General features: G+C 31.0%; 1 protein-coding gene across 2 annotated transcripts; it reads right to left on the reverse strand.

Moving 5' to 3' along the window:
* Positions 1-1,124: 1,124 nt before the first annotated feature.
* Positions 1,125-16,503, reverse strand: LOC134695502 (uncharacterized). 2 transcript variants are annotated; one of them, XM_063556780.1, is made up of 18 exons: positions 16,379-16,503; positions 15,068-15,203; positions 13,805-13,869; positions 12,050-12,162; positions 11,322-11,390; positions 10,245-10,385; positions 9,791-9,917; positions 9,140-9,257; positions 8,627-8,790; positions 7,554-7,839; positions 5,736-5,970; positions 5,155-5,319; positions 4,613-4,784; positions 3,881-4,134; positions 3,552-3,698; positions 3,055-3,133; positions 2,530-2,629; positions 1,125-1,723 (listed from the first exon to the last, which is right to left on the reverse strand). In XM_063556780.1, the coding sequence occupies exons 2-18, from the start codon at positions 15,142-15,144 to the stop codon at positions 1,642-1,644; spliced, it is 2,394 nt and encodes a 797-aa protein (XP_063412850.1). In that variant the 5' UTR covers positions 15,145-15,203; positions 16,379-16,503; the 3' UTR covers positions 1,125-1,641. The 2 variants fall into 2 exon arrangements, with proteins under 2 accessions (XP_063412850.1, XP_063412858.1); XM_063556788.1 differs by lacking the exons at positions 13,805-13,869; positions 16,379-16,503 and having other exon boundaries at positions 15,068-15,206.
* Positions 16,504-17,362: the final 859 nt, after the last annotated feature.

Below are 17,362 nucleotides of genomic sequence, written 5' to 3' on the forward strand. Positions count from 1 at the left end.
ACCACTGAGAATAGTATCTTTTAGTAGAAGGAAAGATTTTGTAAAAGTTATCAGTCTTCAAACAATGAATACCAAGTGATGAGAAAAAGTAAAATCCAAAAAATATGAACTCCGGGGTAAATCCAAAATGGAGTGTCCCTAATCAAATGGTAAAGTCGAAAGCACAAACACATCAAACGAATGAAAAGCAACTGTCATATTCCTGACTTGGTACAGGCATTTTCGTATGTAGAAAATGGTGGATTGAAGCTGGTTAATAGCAATAAACCGTTCACTTGTATGACAGTCACATCAAATTCCATTATATTGACAACGATGCATGAACAAAACAAATAAACATAATGGGTTAAGACATTTACCCAGCAATACCATCACATTGCAATGTAATTTTCATTGTATTCAAATATTTGAACTCTTTATAGAGGTATGATCAAAGAGCACTCAATAAACATTAAAACAAGTTTGCTTCTTTTGTTAGTGGCTCTCTCACAGGAGTATGAAAAAACTTTTGGGCCAATTTGAAAAAAACAATTTCAAACTACTTTTTTTAATTAACATCTCATTACATCATAAGTTGCTTATATAAAAAAGAAGATGTGGTATGATTGCCAATGCGACAACTATCCACAAAAGACCAAAATGACACAGACATTAACAACTTTAGGTCACTGTACGGCCTTAAAAAAAAAGCAAAGCCCATACCGCATAGTCAGCTATAAAAGGCCCAGATAAGACAATGTAAAACAATTCAAACGAGAAAACTAATGGCCTTATTAATGTAAAAAAAACAAATAGGTAACACATAAACAAACGACAACCACTGTATGACAGGCTCCTGACTTAGGACAGGCACATACATAAGTAATGTGGCAGGTTAAACATGTTAGTGGGATCGCAACCCTCCCCTAACCTGGGACAGTGGTATAACAGTACAACATAAAAACAAACTATAAAAATCAGTTGAAAAAGGCTCAACTCATCAAATGGACAAAAATACAAGTGGATATATATCTTCATCATTTGGTCTCAGGTTGATAGTTTTCCCCAATGGTACTTTTTTGTTTTTTACAATATACCATATTAAAAGCCAGTAAAACAAGTTTATCTAATACATAGACAATGAATAATAAAATTCAAAACACTTTATTTAAGAAAAGGTGATTTTTTTCATCACAAATAATAACACATAAAGTAACATTTTGATTTCTAAATAAAAAAAACAAAAAACAGTGAATTATCAATGTAAAAAGAAAATTTTCATACAACAATACTTTTTGATCTTTTACCTGATCAATTAACAATTCAAAATGAAATCAATATAATATTATACATATGTAAACATTACATTGTTATGTTCCACATTAAAAATAAAGAATAACAATGTCATAAGTATTCATTGGTATAATTCTAACTACATATACCAATATATTAACAGCAAAGGCCATCATGTAAGGAACACATTACTATCAGCACTATATAATGACTTGAGGACTAATAAATAAACAAGTTATTAGGAAATACATGTATCATCAAAATAATAATAATAAAACAATATAAAATGTACAATTAATAGTTGTGTAAATAAAATATAAAAAAAGTAGTAACATATTGTCTCTGACAATAAAAATTGAGTCAACAAATTCAGATTCTTTTCCAGATGGTCATCATTGCAACAGCATTTCCATCTTGATATGACAACTCTCTTTTTCCAATAAAAACCATACTGAAAAAAAACCAAGATAAAATATGTTTGACATGTAACAAAAACAGATGTATAAAGCAATTTTTGAAAGAAAAAAATGTATATCCTTGGCCAATTGAAAGTCATAAGTTTAAGACCACAGAATAACTTGTTAGACACTGGAGTTGAAACAAGATGCTTCAGAAAAATGAATGGTTCCCTACTCTAATATTAGAATGGCTGCTGGTCGTCACACTTTAAAATCTGGTGAAAAGTTGTATTTATTATAAGTAATAAAATGGAAGATTGAGTTGCCTCTTTTACAAATGGAACATATCACAAATTTCTATGGTGCTAAAGAGTAATATTTTCCTTTGATCTTTCTTTGCGGTTATTTTTTCTATCACGCTACTCAAGCGATATGGTGTAGAAAGTGAATGGATGATGTCAGGGGACTGTTTCATTAACAATGCCTAGAAAAATAGCTAGAAACAAATCATCAATGCTTTTTCAAATTATGTTTCTTGGCTACGCCTCAAAGTTTTAGGTTAAAATCTCTCTCTTTTGAAAAACTGTTGATAATTTCCAATTCTTGTTAAAGTTATAGGTGCTTCTTATATATTGATTTTTTTATGTTTAAATGCCAAATATCAAGTGGCAAATGTTTGATGCATATTCAGAAAGAGAACAAATTAATGCTATAGGAAGGCTTTGCAAAGTTGGTCAAAATGGATGAAATTTAGACTAGTACTGAAAAAACATGGATAGTCAGTATTTAAAAGTGATTAATCATCAACCTATACAATTTAGCAGTTTACATAAAAAATATCATTCTATCCTTTACTTACTGTCTTTGCAAGCTGACTTGTAGTTTTTCACTTTCCCAGTCAGACACAATAAGGACAAGTCCACCTTCCTTGGTTACTTCCCACAGTCTAGCCAACCATGCTGTCAAATATTCAAAGAAATACATATAGCTTGTTCTATTTATTTCCAGATATTTCAAATATAAATAACAATAAAACAACTGTTTTGATAAATCTGAACTGATTTGAAAGCGTCATTCTCTTTTTCTACAATCTTTACATAATAATTGACAAAAATATCATAGCTTGGAAACTAATGCATTCTAGGTAATATTTTCAATTGCATACACCACAATGTTGTGATTTGTTTACAAAGTGTTAAACATTCAAATTCAACCAATGATGCAATGTTAATTTCCTGTGAGGGAACCAGCAATGAAATTACCCATTATCCTAAACTAAGATTCTGAAGTGGCGACTTGAGTTTGAACTTATTGAATGGACAGCTTCTTACATCTTATTTTACTGATTCTGTTCATTTAATACAAACAATTCATTTTAAGTTACCTTTAGGATTGAGTGTTCTGTCCAGGAAAGTTACAACTGTCATACTATGGCTGTTCACTTCATTTGGTAACCATGTTAACTAAAAAAGTAAATAAAAAAATATTTATAAGCTAAATGAATTTATTTTAAAATTATCTTTAAATATTGCATAAAAAAGTTTATATGTGTATTTCCTTATGAGGTTTATTACTATTTTATTTCAGAATTTTTAAGGGAAAAACGGAAAAACCTATAATAGATAACACTTCATATATAAAATGACTATAACATTCATAATATCACTTGAAGTTTAAGTGGTCATTGTTAAGCAATTGATTTTTTAAAATTTGGTATAAATAGTTCTTATTTTTAATGCTTGTTTGAAATAAAGTACTTTTGTATCTTACGCAGTTGAAACAGATTCAAGCCATTATACTATTAAATGATATAAACTTCCAGTTTGAAGACAACATTATGTAATCTACCTTCTGTGAAATGTGGCTATGGTCTATATTTACCTGTTTGAAAACAACATTGTCATATCCTACACCATCAAACATTGCTACGGCCTGTTGACCATTTGACTTTGTGTATTCTACTTGTTCTCCTTTCTGAAGTTTTAAAGCTGTGTCAATAAATCGACCACCATAATCTATTGCCAAAATCTGAAACATTAAATATATAAACATTTAGAATTAATATGACAGGCCAATCGCATTCTGAATTATTACAGTTAATAAAATGAGTTGTTTCCCATCTTATTCAGAATGAACTGCATTATCAAAGATGCCTTACAAAAAAAAAGTATTCCTTGTATCTTAAAAAAAAATGTGAATTTTAAACGTACATTTTGAAAGACATTGTGTAGATGCATTGGTCCAATTCCTGTTCCACAACCAATCCAGCACAGTGATTCATTTCCACTTTCAGTTTTGTATTCTTTACAGAGTCTGGCAATGGCTAGTGGCAATGGATCACGGTAGCCAAATTCCTGCTCGAGGATCCCATATAACTGATGCTTTTCATCATATCCATATTGTTTATTGGTGGTTGGAACTTTCATCACTTTGTGTCCTTTCTCTTCAATTACATATGGGTTGTCTGAAAGAATATTTGGTATTAAGTCTACAAGTATTATCAAAAACATTTAAACTAATTACAATGACTTTATTTTATGTGATCCAGAATTCAAGTAAAAAAAAAAAAAAAAGATTTCATGTTCTGAGTTATTTTAACTTTTTTCCTCACTCATTGATTTCATTCTGGAAGTAAAAATGCCATCATCATACAGAACTTCTAATAATTAAAAGGAATAATGTTCCACAAAAAACTGTCAGAAAACAATAGTCACAATAAATTCAATATAAGACAAGAAATAATTTTAACAATAAATTTTAATCAGAAGGATTGGAAACTACTACTTTTAGTATTTCTTTTGTTCAGTTAAGGTGATACCAAGCAATTTGAATAAAATCAATTTTGGCTCGTTTAATTTTCATAAAAGTTTGACAAAATATTTACTTTGACCCTTTTGACAAGAATATTAAAATATCAATAAAAATAGCAGTTATGTATTTACCCTGTACACCAATACCCAGGACAAATACTTCAGAGTCTATCAGTCTAGCTGGTAATTCTGCTGTTTCCAGAGATCTAGCCAATCTAAAGCCAGCATGCTGAATAAAATGTCTTCTGAAGGCATATCTAGCAAATCTAGAAGCTTCATCACCAGTTGAGATCCAGGAACCACCCTGTACATGAACAAATATATATGTTAACAACAGTCTGTACAACAAGTGTATAAAATAGGCAACTGGTACACAAAGAAACACAAAATGTTGGACTTGACACATGTGTCTCATATGACTGACCTTTATGTTTAGGTTAATCTTCTTTCAAAAGTAGAAAAGAGCTTAACTGAAATTCAGCATAGCAAACACTTGAATGTTTAAGATATCTTTTAAAACTATCATTTAAGTCTTTCTTCTGTTGAAACAGAATTCTTAAAATCAAACTAATGCTTTGCAGCTTGTATAACTTTTTTATGAATGATTAAGTCTGCAGATTGAATATGAAGATGTAAGTATTTTTCACATCTTAAAACTAAAAAATAAAACGTACAAGAATAATGTTATGTCTCCCATCAAAACAAGGAGAGGAGAAATCATCATAGAGATAATGTGACCTGTAGTCATACAGTCCATTGAAATGGTCCTCTGTCCAGTGCCACACATTCCCATAAACATCATGGAAGCCTGCTTCTGTTGCTGGAAACATATTCACAGGCTGTAAAACAAACACAAAAGAAAGGTCATTAGGTATAAATACAAGGTCATCAGATAACAATTGAATACATGAGAAAACAGTCTGGTGAAATCTTCTGTAAAACAATTTATCACAGCCTATGAACAGTACAACTATTCAAATTGTAGACATTTTATCTTGCATCAAGACTTATACTTTGTGATTATGTTCCTTAGCAATACAAGTTTTGCTTAATATCTCTTCATATTTTTTCTTTCATTTAAAAGATACATTTTATATCAAAACAGTTTATTTCAACTTTAAATGTTAACAACCTCCTTATCCAGTTAATTTCCTTTTGATTTTTTTTTAAAGGAGGCATATTTTCAATTTTATTATTTTTTATAAAACTATTTTTTTCACACTACATAAAGATGAGAAACGACAACTAGACTCACTGTAGATGATCCAAATTTTAAGTTGAGGTTCAAATCTATATCGTCTTTGTAGATAACATCACTCTTTGGACCGTCACTTGGTGGAAATTGATCATCTCTTATAACGTTCATCTCAGCTTCAGTAAGTAGACGATTACCACTGCCCTTCCATGAACAGAAGGCATGAGCTTCATGATAGTTTACTTCTACTGGCCAGTCTAATGGCATGTCCAATACATCAAACATGGCTCTGTATCTACAGGAATGAAATAATAAGATGTATGCAAGTAAGCCTGTACTGAAATTTTTGCTTCATGACTTTGCAATGTCAAACTCATTTGACCTTGCACTTAAATAAATTAACCATCAATCAATAATTATAAATACATTATTTCTTTTTTCCAAACCTTATACAGGTAACCTGGATTTTTATTGGTTGATAGCTATAGAATTATACATGTGTAGCGGTGTTGCTTCCCCTTAGTACAGGTAGAACATATATAGCCAGTCTTAATCAACTGAGCTAGGGAATCGATTCTTTGGCTCAGTGGGTTAACGCACTGACTGTCACCCAGACGACCGGGGTTCGAATCCCGCTGGTGATGATATGAATATGTAGAGTAGATACGTGCTCTCTGGTTTCATTTGGCGCCCAACTAAAAAATCCACGATAGTTATCTGGAGTATAGCCAAGGTTTGTGTTGTTAAGAGTCATATATGAAGATATGATGACTCTTGTGGTGGGGGAATATTGTAGCGGGGTTGCTTCCCCTTAGTACAGGTAGAACATATATAGCCAGTCTTAATCAACTGAGCTAGGGAATTGATTCTTTGGCTCAGTGGGTTAACGCACTGACTGTCACCCAGACGACCGGGGTTCGAATCCCGGTGGTGACGATATGAATATGTAGAGTAGATACATGCTCTCCAGTTACACATGTATTTTCTTTCATCAGATGGGTTTTGCTCATAATTCACAACTGTTTAATTTGCCCACCCTGCTGTGGTATTTGCCAAAAAATATCTGCTTTTTTTACCCTTCATGGAAATATTTGACCATTTCTATGCAAATATAAATGCAGCCATGTTTGCTTAAGTCTTGATAGCAAAATATAAATACAATAAAGGATAAACGTTCAACTTATACTATTTCTCTTTTGGATGTTTTGGATAGGTATTTGCCAAATAATTCATAATTTCCTTTGTCTATCAGCTCAAAAAACTTACTCTTGACTTGAATTTTCTTTAATATCTATTCTGAACACGATATATGGTCAGATCATATATTTTCCTACCATGCATGTTTTTTTAATTGAAATTGTGACGTCACAATGCATTAAAGGATATATGTTTAATATTCAATTTTTACTGCAGTGTAAAGTTTCAAATGGATCTATTTATTGCTTGTTAATCATAGTTATTAGCCCCACATATGTCAATTTAAGTAAAATTTTATAATAAACTTTAGGTCACAAACATTTACCTGTAATCATCAAATGAGGTACCCCATAATTCCTACCTTTATTTAAGTTTAAACTCCCCTTTTGGACAGATCTTGCTGTATGATTAGAACAAGCACAAGGATTATCTTAAGTGATAATAATTGCTTATGTTATGTATTAAAGAATAGTGTATATTTGGATATTTTTAAGGCAGAGAAAGTCACTGAAATTCAAGCATTTTCGAAACCGGTACCAATTTTTTTTATTCCCCATTATATGTCTTGGCCAACAGTATTTTTATTGGTGTTGTTACTTTAGATAGATTGAAGTATTGTTACCAATTCCAATGAGTCTTAGACATATTTTTATATCTAGATGTGTTCTTTCATTTACATACTTGTACACTGCTCTTCCACGATTAAAACCATTGGTATGTCCATTGTTCACTCCATTGCTTTGACCATTGGTCACTCCATTGTTTTGTTCATTGGACACTCCATTGGTGTGTCCATTGGTCACTCCATTGCTCTGTCCATTGGAAACTCCATTGTTTTGTCCATTGGTAACTCCATTGGTCACTCCATTGCTCTGTCCGTTGGTCACTCCATTAGTGGTGGTCAGTTCAGTATTGAAATGACAATGTGAATATGAAGACAGAGCAGCTCCACAACCACCTTTACAACCTAAATATAGAATTAGAAAAAAATAGTTCAACAGAGTTTGAATTCAAGAATTGAATGTTCCTTTTTGTCAATTTATTGGGGCTTAAAAGTGTTGACCAAAGTAAATTATGTATGAAAGGCAGCAGCGCTTCATTCTTAAAATGTGGACACAGTCAATGCTTTTACAACCCTATTGAATTATTCCAAAAAACATTTGATACTTATAATTGCATGTTTTTGCAAGGCTCATTAAAACAGCTTGTGTCACTATGAATGTTACATTTAATTTTGAAATGAAGGTTAATTTCAGAATGATTGAGATTGCATTTAGCTAATATAAATACATGTACCACATTTCAACAAAACATACATGTAACATAATTATATCATAATGAGTGTATCAGCATATAATTTAAATATGGTCAAAATATCAAATAATATGATGGTTAATCTCACAACAGTAATGGTTATATTAAAATTTAACAGTCTATGTAAATCATATTACACCAGACCAGCATATGGCAATATATATATACTAGCAAGAAAATGTGATGTTTATTGTTTCTAAAACTCAGAAAACTAGTCTCTCTTTAATAATAGTAATAAGCTAAAGCTAAGGCAAACTTCTCAAAACATTTACACAATGTAATAACTATACAAAAATTCAAGATATACCATAGATGTGAGCAAAGATGGGATAGATTAGTGATTAAAAATGACACATCTAGACTAAGTAGTAAATAACTTTACAAACATTGACATACATAAAATAAGCTGGAAGCAGAACCTTTCTGAAAACATAACGTACCATTATCACACACCCAGAATGCTGGATGCTCAGCATGTCTATATAGTTTCCAGCCCCATCCTTCTTCTGTCCAAAGATTTTTCTTACTGTAGCCTCCATCGTGTACGAATTCTAAGTATTCCCTGTTGGTCACTAAATATTTGGATGCTTCAAATGCCGGAACTCTATATATAAATCAAAAAGGTAAGGTACAACAGATGGTAGAAAATCAGGTGTCTGTTTTTGAACTATTTGATATTTTTCACATTTGCCATATTTCTTTAATTGAATATTATTCAAATAAAACTATTGACAAATATGTAGAAAATTTAAATGCATGTTAAGTTACACCTAATATATTATGGGCTTTTAAATATCATTTTTACTGTCTTAAATCATAAATGCTTAAAAATAGATATGAGGATAAAAAAAAAAAATTGTAAATAAAAAACAAACAAATCATTGAATTCTCCAAAATAAAAACCGTTTTAAAAGATACAATTATCTCGTACAGATGGCTACACTTTTACAAACCTTGAAGTTTCCTCTCCATATTCATTATCCCATCCATAAGAGGGAAAATCATCTGGTTTCCCATAAGTTACCTCCCTTTCCTCAACTCGGATCATTGGATTGGACATCACTGGTTCACCTAAGAAATAACAATTAAAGGTAATCAACAATGTTCTACGATTTCTATCATAAAATTCAAAAAAAAGGGAGGGAACTCAATTAAAAAAAACAAGAATGGCTAAGACTTTGTTTTGTTACCATGGTTAAAACATTTAAATTAAAATAATATAGTAAACTGGTGTCCTTATCACAACTTCAATATAGGCATAAAATAAAAGTTTTTGTTTTACTAATACATGTACTATGAAACAGAAAATTCTTGTTCAATATTGAAGCTATATAAACCTATATTTAAAGAAATTAAATAAATCAAAAACTCAATATTGAAATGCTAATTCCTTAGTAAACTGGAGTTTTATGAAAGAATGTTTTCCTAAAATAATAATACATTGTTTTCCAGAAACTTAAAATGTTAAAGCATGTCAAGTGATAAGCTTCATAGGCTGAAAAAACACAAATATGAAGCTAAAAAAACGTTTACTAAACATTTTCATCAATTTTTCAAAAATGTTTGATTCTCTTTACAAATTTATCATCAATTTTAATAATTACTATATTTCATTGGTCCATATACCCATCCATCTGGTTTAGTTACCATATCAACGGGCAGTTGACGTATCAGAACAGAAGATGTTTCTAAATGTATCCTCTCATGTTCCATCCCCATCAATAGTCCCCACTGAAATATAAAACTTAAATTAAAACTTACCCATAAACTTTTTATTTACCTGACTCTTCTTAAAATTACCTCCCTTTATTTGTATCTATCTTTTTAATTCATTTATCTGTAGTGACTTTAAAAAGAACAAAACATGCCATGTTGTTGGAACTTTTTATTCACTAGTTGTTTCCCTTGAATACGTCAAATATCAACATACCCAAAGACTCTCCTTTGAGATAGGCAGCACAAAAAGTGTGTCACTTTAGTGCTCATTTTCTTAATTACAGTTTTAGGATCTATTCCTACACTAGTTACCTCCCTTTATTTAGCCAACTATAAACCTACCCATGGACTCTCCTTTGTTATAGGCAGCACAAGTGGTGTGTCTTGTATCATTTTGATGATTATATTCCTTACAGTTCTACGATAGTCCATAACTTCATTTACTGATGGCCATTTATAACTTCCACCCATACGATAATTCTCCTGCAAAGAAAAACAAAAAAACATTTAAACATTAAATATGTATGGACAAAGCCCTTTGAAACTCAACTATTCAAATGAGATAAAACAGTAAAACAAGAATGTGTCCCTAGTACACGGACACCCCATCCGCATTATTATTTTCTATGTTCAGTGGACCGTGAAAATGGTGTAAAAACTCTAATTTGGCATTAAAATTAGAAAAATCATTTCATAGGGAACATGTGTACTAAGGTTTCAAGTCGATTGAACTTCAACTTCATTAAAAACTACCTTGACCAAAAACTTAAACCTGAAGTGGGACAAACAGATGAACATACAGACCAGAAAACATAATGGGGCATAAAAATATGAGAGTAAAAAGAAAATGACCACACCTGGACATCACAATAGTTTTAAAATGATAGCAGGCTCTAAATGTTCTAGATAGGTTTACTAAAACTAGTTAGAATAATTATGTTTGAAAGGTTTTTTTAACAGACCAGTTTATTGTGAAGAAGATAAGTCTACACTATTGGTCTATTTATAAAAATCTCTGCTCCTCATCCCTCCAACAATCACCATCTGGTGACAATAAAATGTCTATTAATTCTTAAAGCTTGATATATTATTGTCAACATTAAGCAATTAAAACATGGAAGATTAAATTACTGGAAACAGCAAAATGCATTGAGTATGTAAGGTAATATCTTTGTCTAGCTTGCTTACTAGCTGAACCTTACCTTAACTTTATAACCTAGATTAAGTATACTACCCTCCTTTAAAAGTAGACTTGTCTGACAGACAACCAATCTATGTGTCTGTAGGACTAGACTATTGCTTAAGGAGGGTAGTACACCTTACCTAATAATGACTTCATGGTTCAGCTAGCAAGCAAACTAGACAAAGATATTAACTTTATCTACATACTCAATGCATTTTGCTGTAAATAGAACTTACAGTGTCATCCCACGACATCTCATCAACACCCGTCTCAAACATTGTCTCAAATTCTAAGTTAACTCTCTCCTAAAAAGACAAAAAAACATCATAACCCATCCAAAACATTGTCTCAAATTCTAAGTTATAACTCTTTCCAAAATTTACAAAAATACATCATCACCCGCTTTAAGCATTGTTTCAAATTCTATGTTAACTTTTTCATATTCATAGTGCCATAGCTTTCAGTGTTAAATTCTGCAACTTCATAGCAAGTTTGTGTAATGTTCCTTATCATGACTTTTGCAGAAAAAAATCAACATATCTTTAATTGCATATGTGAACGCACTGATTCCTAAAATTTGGTTAATACAAAAACAGGTTCTTCTGAACTGAGCATCAGGACAAATATGACTACCTTTTTGAATTTCATATATTATTTTTTTTATTTTCAAAGAAGTGCTCAAGGGTTCAACAGTAATCCAAAGTCCTTAAGCTTTCATTTGATTACACTATTATGCAATATTTCACTTATTAACAAAGTTACATCTATATGTAGGAGCTATTTTGTTTAAAATATGTACTACCAGGTGCTTTCTTGTATGTTGTTTCTGACCCAGCAGCATTAGTGGTTCTTTACCTATTATTATTGTAACAGAACAATTGACAAAATATTTTTCTTGATGCATTTAACTGTTTTCCTATTTGTAAAAATACAACTCTAGTCCTAAGTCATGTAAGAGATATACCTTCAATAGTCCACTTAGAACCAGCTTGTTGACGTATACAACCGATGTATGACAGAAGTAGAAAATCAATGGTAGTCGTAGGCGATCTGGACATTTGTAGAAAATGTCGTCCTCTGAAATATATATTGAATTGTGTCTAATACAGTCTAATTTATATTTTATCTAGTTACAAATAAAAAAAAATCTGCAAAAACTATAATTTAGAACCCTATTATTAGCAATTCTTTATATTCAAGAGCCACATTATTCTCTATATTGTGTCTTTTTTTTCCTGATTCTTTATTTGTTTGCCATTTATTCTCTTCTTTTTTTTGCCATTAATTCAAAAATATTGTTTTCATTGGACTAGTAGTGGACATCTTGCACTATGTAATAATATATAGGATTTTCAGGGGAAAAAATAATGCAAATTCAAAAACAGATAAACTTCTCATATGTCAATTCAACAGAAGAATATATATATACTATGAACATACAAGATGATGCAGTGCATGTGATCTATGTTACATTAAAATGTACCAGAAATTTGACTTGTGACATGTGGTAGATAGGTATGATAAGACTTCAAGGTCCAAATAACTTTATATTGATCCTCTATCTATGGCAAGTGCAAATGGATAAGATTCTAAGTACAGGACAAAAATTTCATAATGTCATACATGTGAACCTCCCGACAGGAGTACAATAATCCTGTTTTCAGGAGTCTCATTAAATGAGATAGTGCCTAAGTGTCTAAGCATATCAAATAATTCCTTGAGTACAGTACTTTGAGGAGAACTCATTGCATGTGTAGTTATTCTTACATTTATTTAAAAGTCATCTGTAGATGTTTGAACCATTGATGTCAAAGTGACTCTTTTGTATTTAGAGTTATCTCCCATTATTGCTTTTCTGAACAGAGTATTTACAGAAACAAAATGTAAAATGTTTTCTTCAACTAATGTATAACCACTGAGTGAGTGATTTGTATACTTCAATGATGAATAAAAAGCCCTATTTCCTAATAATACTGCAGTTTTTCTTTTTAATACTAAAATTTGAGATTTGTAATCTTTTTTTTTTAAGAAAATTTTAAATGCATCTGAAATTGTAGTGGATATTGATTTTGACAGCCTATGCATGCTCTTGGTATAATGTTGCTGCTCTTATACAGATTAAATTTGTCTTATTTTCAGCTTTTTATTATGGCATCTTTCACTCAAGTCTATGATCACCCCATTAAAACTAGGTTTAATTTCAATCAAGAAAAGCTTCTTTTTGTACTAAAATTATCTCTTTTTCTTTGACTAGATAATCAAGCAATTTTATAGCAATCAATTTTAAAAAGATACACACTGAATACTATTAATACAATTACCTTTTAATGATAAAAAAAATAACAAGTAAAGTTTGGGAACAATTCCTTAACAGAGATACTAACAGACAAAGTTTGGATGATACACTTTCAGAGATAAAACATAGAAAGTTTAGAAATAATTACCATTCAGATAATACAGACAAAATTTGGCTAAAATTACCTTTTGGAGATAAACATATACAAAGTTTGAATATAATTACCTTTCTGAGGAAAAAACAGTCAAAGTTTGGATACAAATAGGACTTTCTAGGACACAGACAAATATTGAATACAATTACCTTTTGGTAAAATAGGCAGACAAATTTTGGATACAAATTACCTTTCAGAGGTAAACACAGACAAAGTTTGGATACAAATACCTTTCAGAGAAAAAATAGACATGCTATGGATACAATTACCTTTTAGAGATAAAAACAGACTCTCGTTCAGCTCATAACTGTTCTCAAAATAGTCTTGCAACTGTCTGAAATATGGTTTCCATTAAAATGCTTGCATACAAATTTCTAAATACTGTGGATTCATTTATTTTTTGGGTACCAATTTTCATGGATGAAGGAAAACTTGCATGGTCGTGAACATTTCATGGTTTTGTCTTAGTCTTCAAAAGAGCCTTTAGAAAATTTGTCATTCATTGAACATTTATTTTCATGGTTCACCTATACCCACGAAATCCATGAAAAATGGTATCAAACGAATAATAAATCCACAGTAAGGTCAAAGATCTCTGATATTGGTTTTCATGGAGTTCAAACAAAAGGCAAGTAAATAGAGCCTGAATATAAACTGCAGGCAGATTTTGTAAGTTCAAGCAATGACATACTTGTAGTTCAAAAGTGATTCATGTTTTTAAAAAAAAATGCTGCATTTTGGGTATTTTAAAATGTATTTTTACAAAATCTGCTTTCAGTTTTTATTTTGCAAGTTATTATTGGGAGTTACATAAAAAAAAATTTTGGTACATCTATCTGAATTATGCCATTTTTATCATGTTTTAATCGTTTCATATACCTCCAAATGGTATCTAATTGAATGAGTAATTTCTTACTATTTTTATCATCATGAGGTTTCACAGAATACCGGTGTTCAAATGATGACATGACATAAATTTCAAAGCAATTTCATTAACACATAAGATTAACAAATTGCTTATTAACAAAAACTACTCTTTTTTTCCAGCAATAGTGTTTGTTTATTTGCATACCTTTTAATTTCCCATACATATTTCATTTTTTGTGTTTTGATAAATCATGTATAGTTTGCTTGTTCTATTTCTTCTTTGTTTAGTTGTACATTTGATTTGCCTTATCTTATAAAACCAGTGTTACATCTTTCAGAATTTGATGAATGCAACCATGCCTGAGGCTGAGGATGCTGTGCATTTTAATTTGATTAAAAACATCAAATCTTGACCATGCATTATCTTAAATTCAGAACAAATTCTACTATTGTGTTTGATATTTACATTTTTTCAGAGTTTCTAATGCTTTCCAATTCTGCATATATATGTTGGTAGATAAGATGAATTAACAGTGAAAAGTTCTGTGTGCCTCTTATCACTGTGATCAGTATCTTAATGTTTAAACCAACTTCTGAATAATTGCAATTGCCCAAAAAGGTATTCGTTTTTATTGTTGTGTCTTTAAATCTATTTATCTACTTACTGTTTAGTACAACAAGATAAATCTGGTGGTTTTAAAGATTGAAAATTCTCTTTTCCTGTAAGTACTGAAGTTTTCATTGTTATCTCCCTTTAAGGCTATGGCGATGTAAAGATGTAAATGAAACAAGACGCAGCACCTGTTAATAAAATATCAGGAATGTAAATAAATAAACAGACAATCATGTGACACTTCAATCAATTTGAACAGCTAGGTTATCAAGTGCTTCATCCTTATTAGAAATTGTAAAAAATATATATATAAAAGAAGATGTGGTATGATTGCCAATGAGACAACTATCCACAAAAGACCAAAATATATACCCAATTATATCTATAAACAAAAGGAGGTGCGATCCATCACAAAGAAATCCAACAACACAACAAATCTAAAGGTCTTGCTAAATATCTTCCTTTTTCTATATCATTAAATCATCTTTTGACAAGAAACTTACCTAATATAGATATAAGGAGATGCAGTATGATTCCAAATGAAACAAACCAATACTGCTTAGTCAGCTATAAAAGGTCCTCACATGAAAAATGTGAAAGAATTCAGACATGAAAACTAACAGACTAAAACAATTCAATATAAAAACAAATGAAACTGACATAAACTAACTTCACCCATTAAATTTCATGCTTCTAAAAAAATTAAAACTTGTTATTAATTTTGTATGCAACCTAAGCGCTTTTCTAGATTTACCTTTAACTTGGGACATGCAAATAAGAAATGTGCCATTATTATGTGGCTGGTTAAACATGTTTGTGCAACTCAAGCCTCCACTATAGTGTCATTATATAAACACACAGTGTTAATTTTTATTTATATATATGTATATCAAGGAAGTCCTTGTAATAATAAACTGGAAAAAAAATTAAAAAAATATGCTAAACACATACTTACAAAAAATCTACCCCCCCCCCTTTTTCTCCCCCCCCCCCCTTTTTCTTCTTTTTAGGTTATTGGCATAACAGTTTTATACTTGCTCTATCGCTTTTTGAAACGTTTGGATTTACACAATTTTATCATAAAATATTGAAATAATCTTCATCTATCGAAAAATAAATTCAATCCTACTCATTAAATGTGACATGAGTTGACCATTTAAAATGGGGGGAGGGTTGGACAGGTTTTTTTCCCTGCAAAATCATTATCTTTATTTCCCTATTAAATCCAGTGTATTGTCAATATTACATATTCAAACGGTAAAACCCCTTACAAATGATATAATTTAGTGCTCATTGTGCAGTGAAAACCAGTGTAACCTTAATACATTAATTATTGATTCTACATCAGTCCAGATGAACTTACCTGGCTGACGTTTCCTCGATAATAATGTATTCACTGTTATTCTTATTATATATATCCATGTTCACTTATGGATTTTCCCGACACACCTCCGTGGATTGACCAATGTAAATGCAATACGGACACGCCTCCAAAATCAAGACACGTGAGTACAGGTGACAAGTTGCACGTTTCGTAACTAGTTGCCTTGTCATTTGTCTTGACCTTACGACCTCAAGGTTACGACTGTACTTAATGACTATGCTTATATTATTTTTCTCGATTCAATTCATATTTCGGAAAGCAATTGCAATAATCTATATACATAGTCTACGGATTATTTACACATGACCGTTATCCAGGTTATTTTGAGGGACAATTAATCAGTAGAATTACCGCATAGATTGACAATACCATAAGAGTACATGCAAATAGCTATAAAATTAATCTTATATCGCAAGGGCGGATGTCGAGAAATATGAAAAATATACTACAGACATACATCCTATAGTTTCTTGTTATTCAAAACAATACAATTTCCCGAAATCAAATAATTTTTAGATAACAACTTTTCGATGACATTTGTCATAGTGACTTTCAAAAAAAAATTGTCTCATGACATGTGGCTGCAATCGACGTTTTGTTTAGTAACATGTTTAAATAGTATCCAAATCCTTGATAATATATATCGGCAGATATAAAAGATCTTAACGCAGCAGCGAAATGGGAGGCTGATGGCTCATGGCCTTCCATCCTGGAAAATGCACTATCTTAACCATCACACAAAAAAAACAACCATTTAAACACGATTACATCCTTCATAACCATACTTTAGAACTAGTAACATCTGCAAAATATCTTGGCGTAGCCCTACAGTCTAACTTAAAATGGAACATTCACTACAACAACATCGTATCAAATGCAAATAAATCTCTTGGCTTTCTTAGGCGAAACTTAAAAATTTCTAACTCCAGTATCAAATCCCGTGCTTACCAATCAATAGTGAGA

This window comes from Mytilus trossulus, chromosome 1 (assembly GCF_036588685.1).
Source record: "Mytilus trossulus isolate FHL-02 chromosome 1, PNRI_Mtr1.1.1.hap1, whole genome shotgun sequence".
In the NCBI taxonomy this organism is placed as follows: domain Eukaryota; kingdom Metazoa; phylum Mollusca; class Bivalvia; order Mytilida; family Mytilidae; genus Mytilus; species Mytilus trossulus.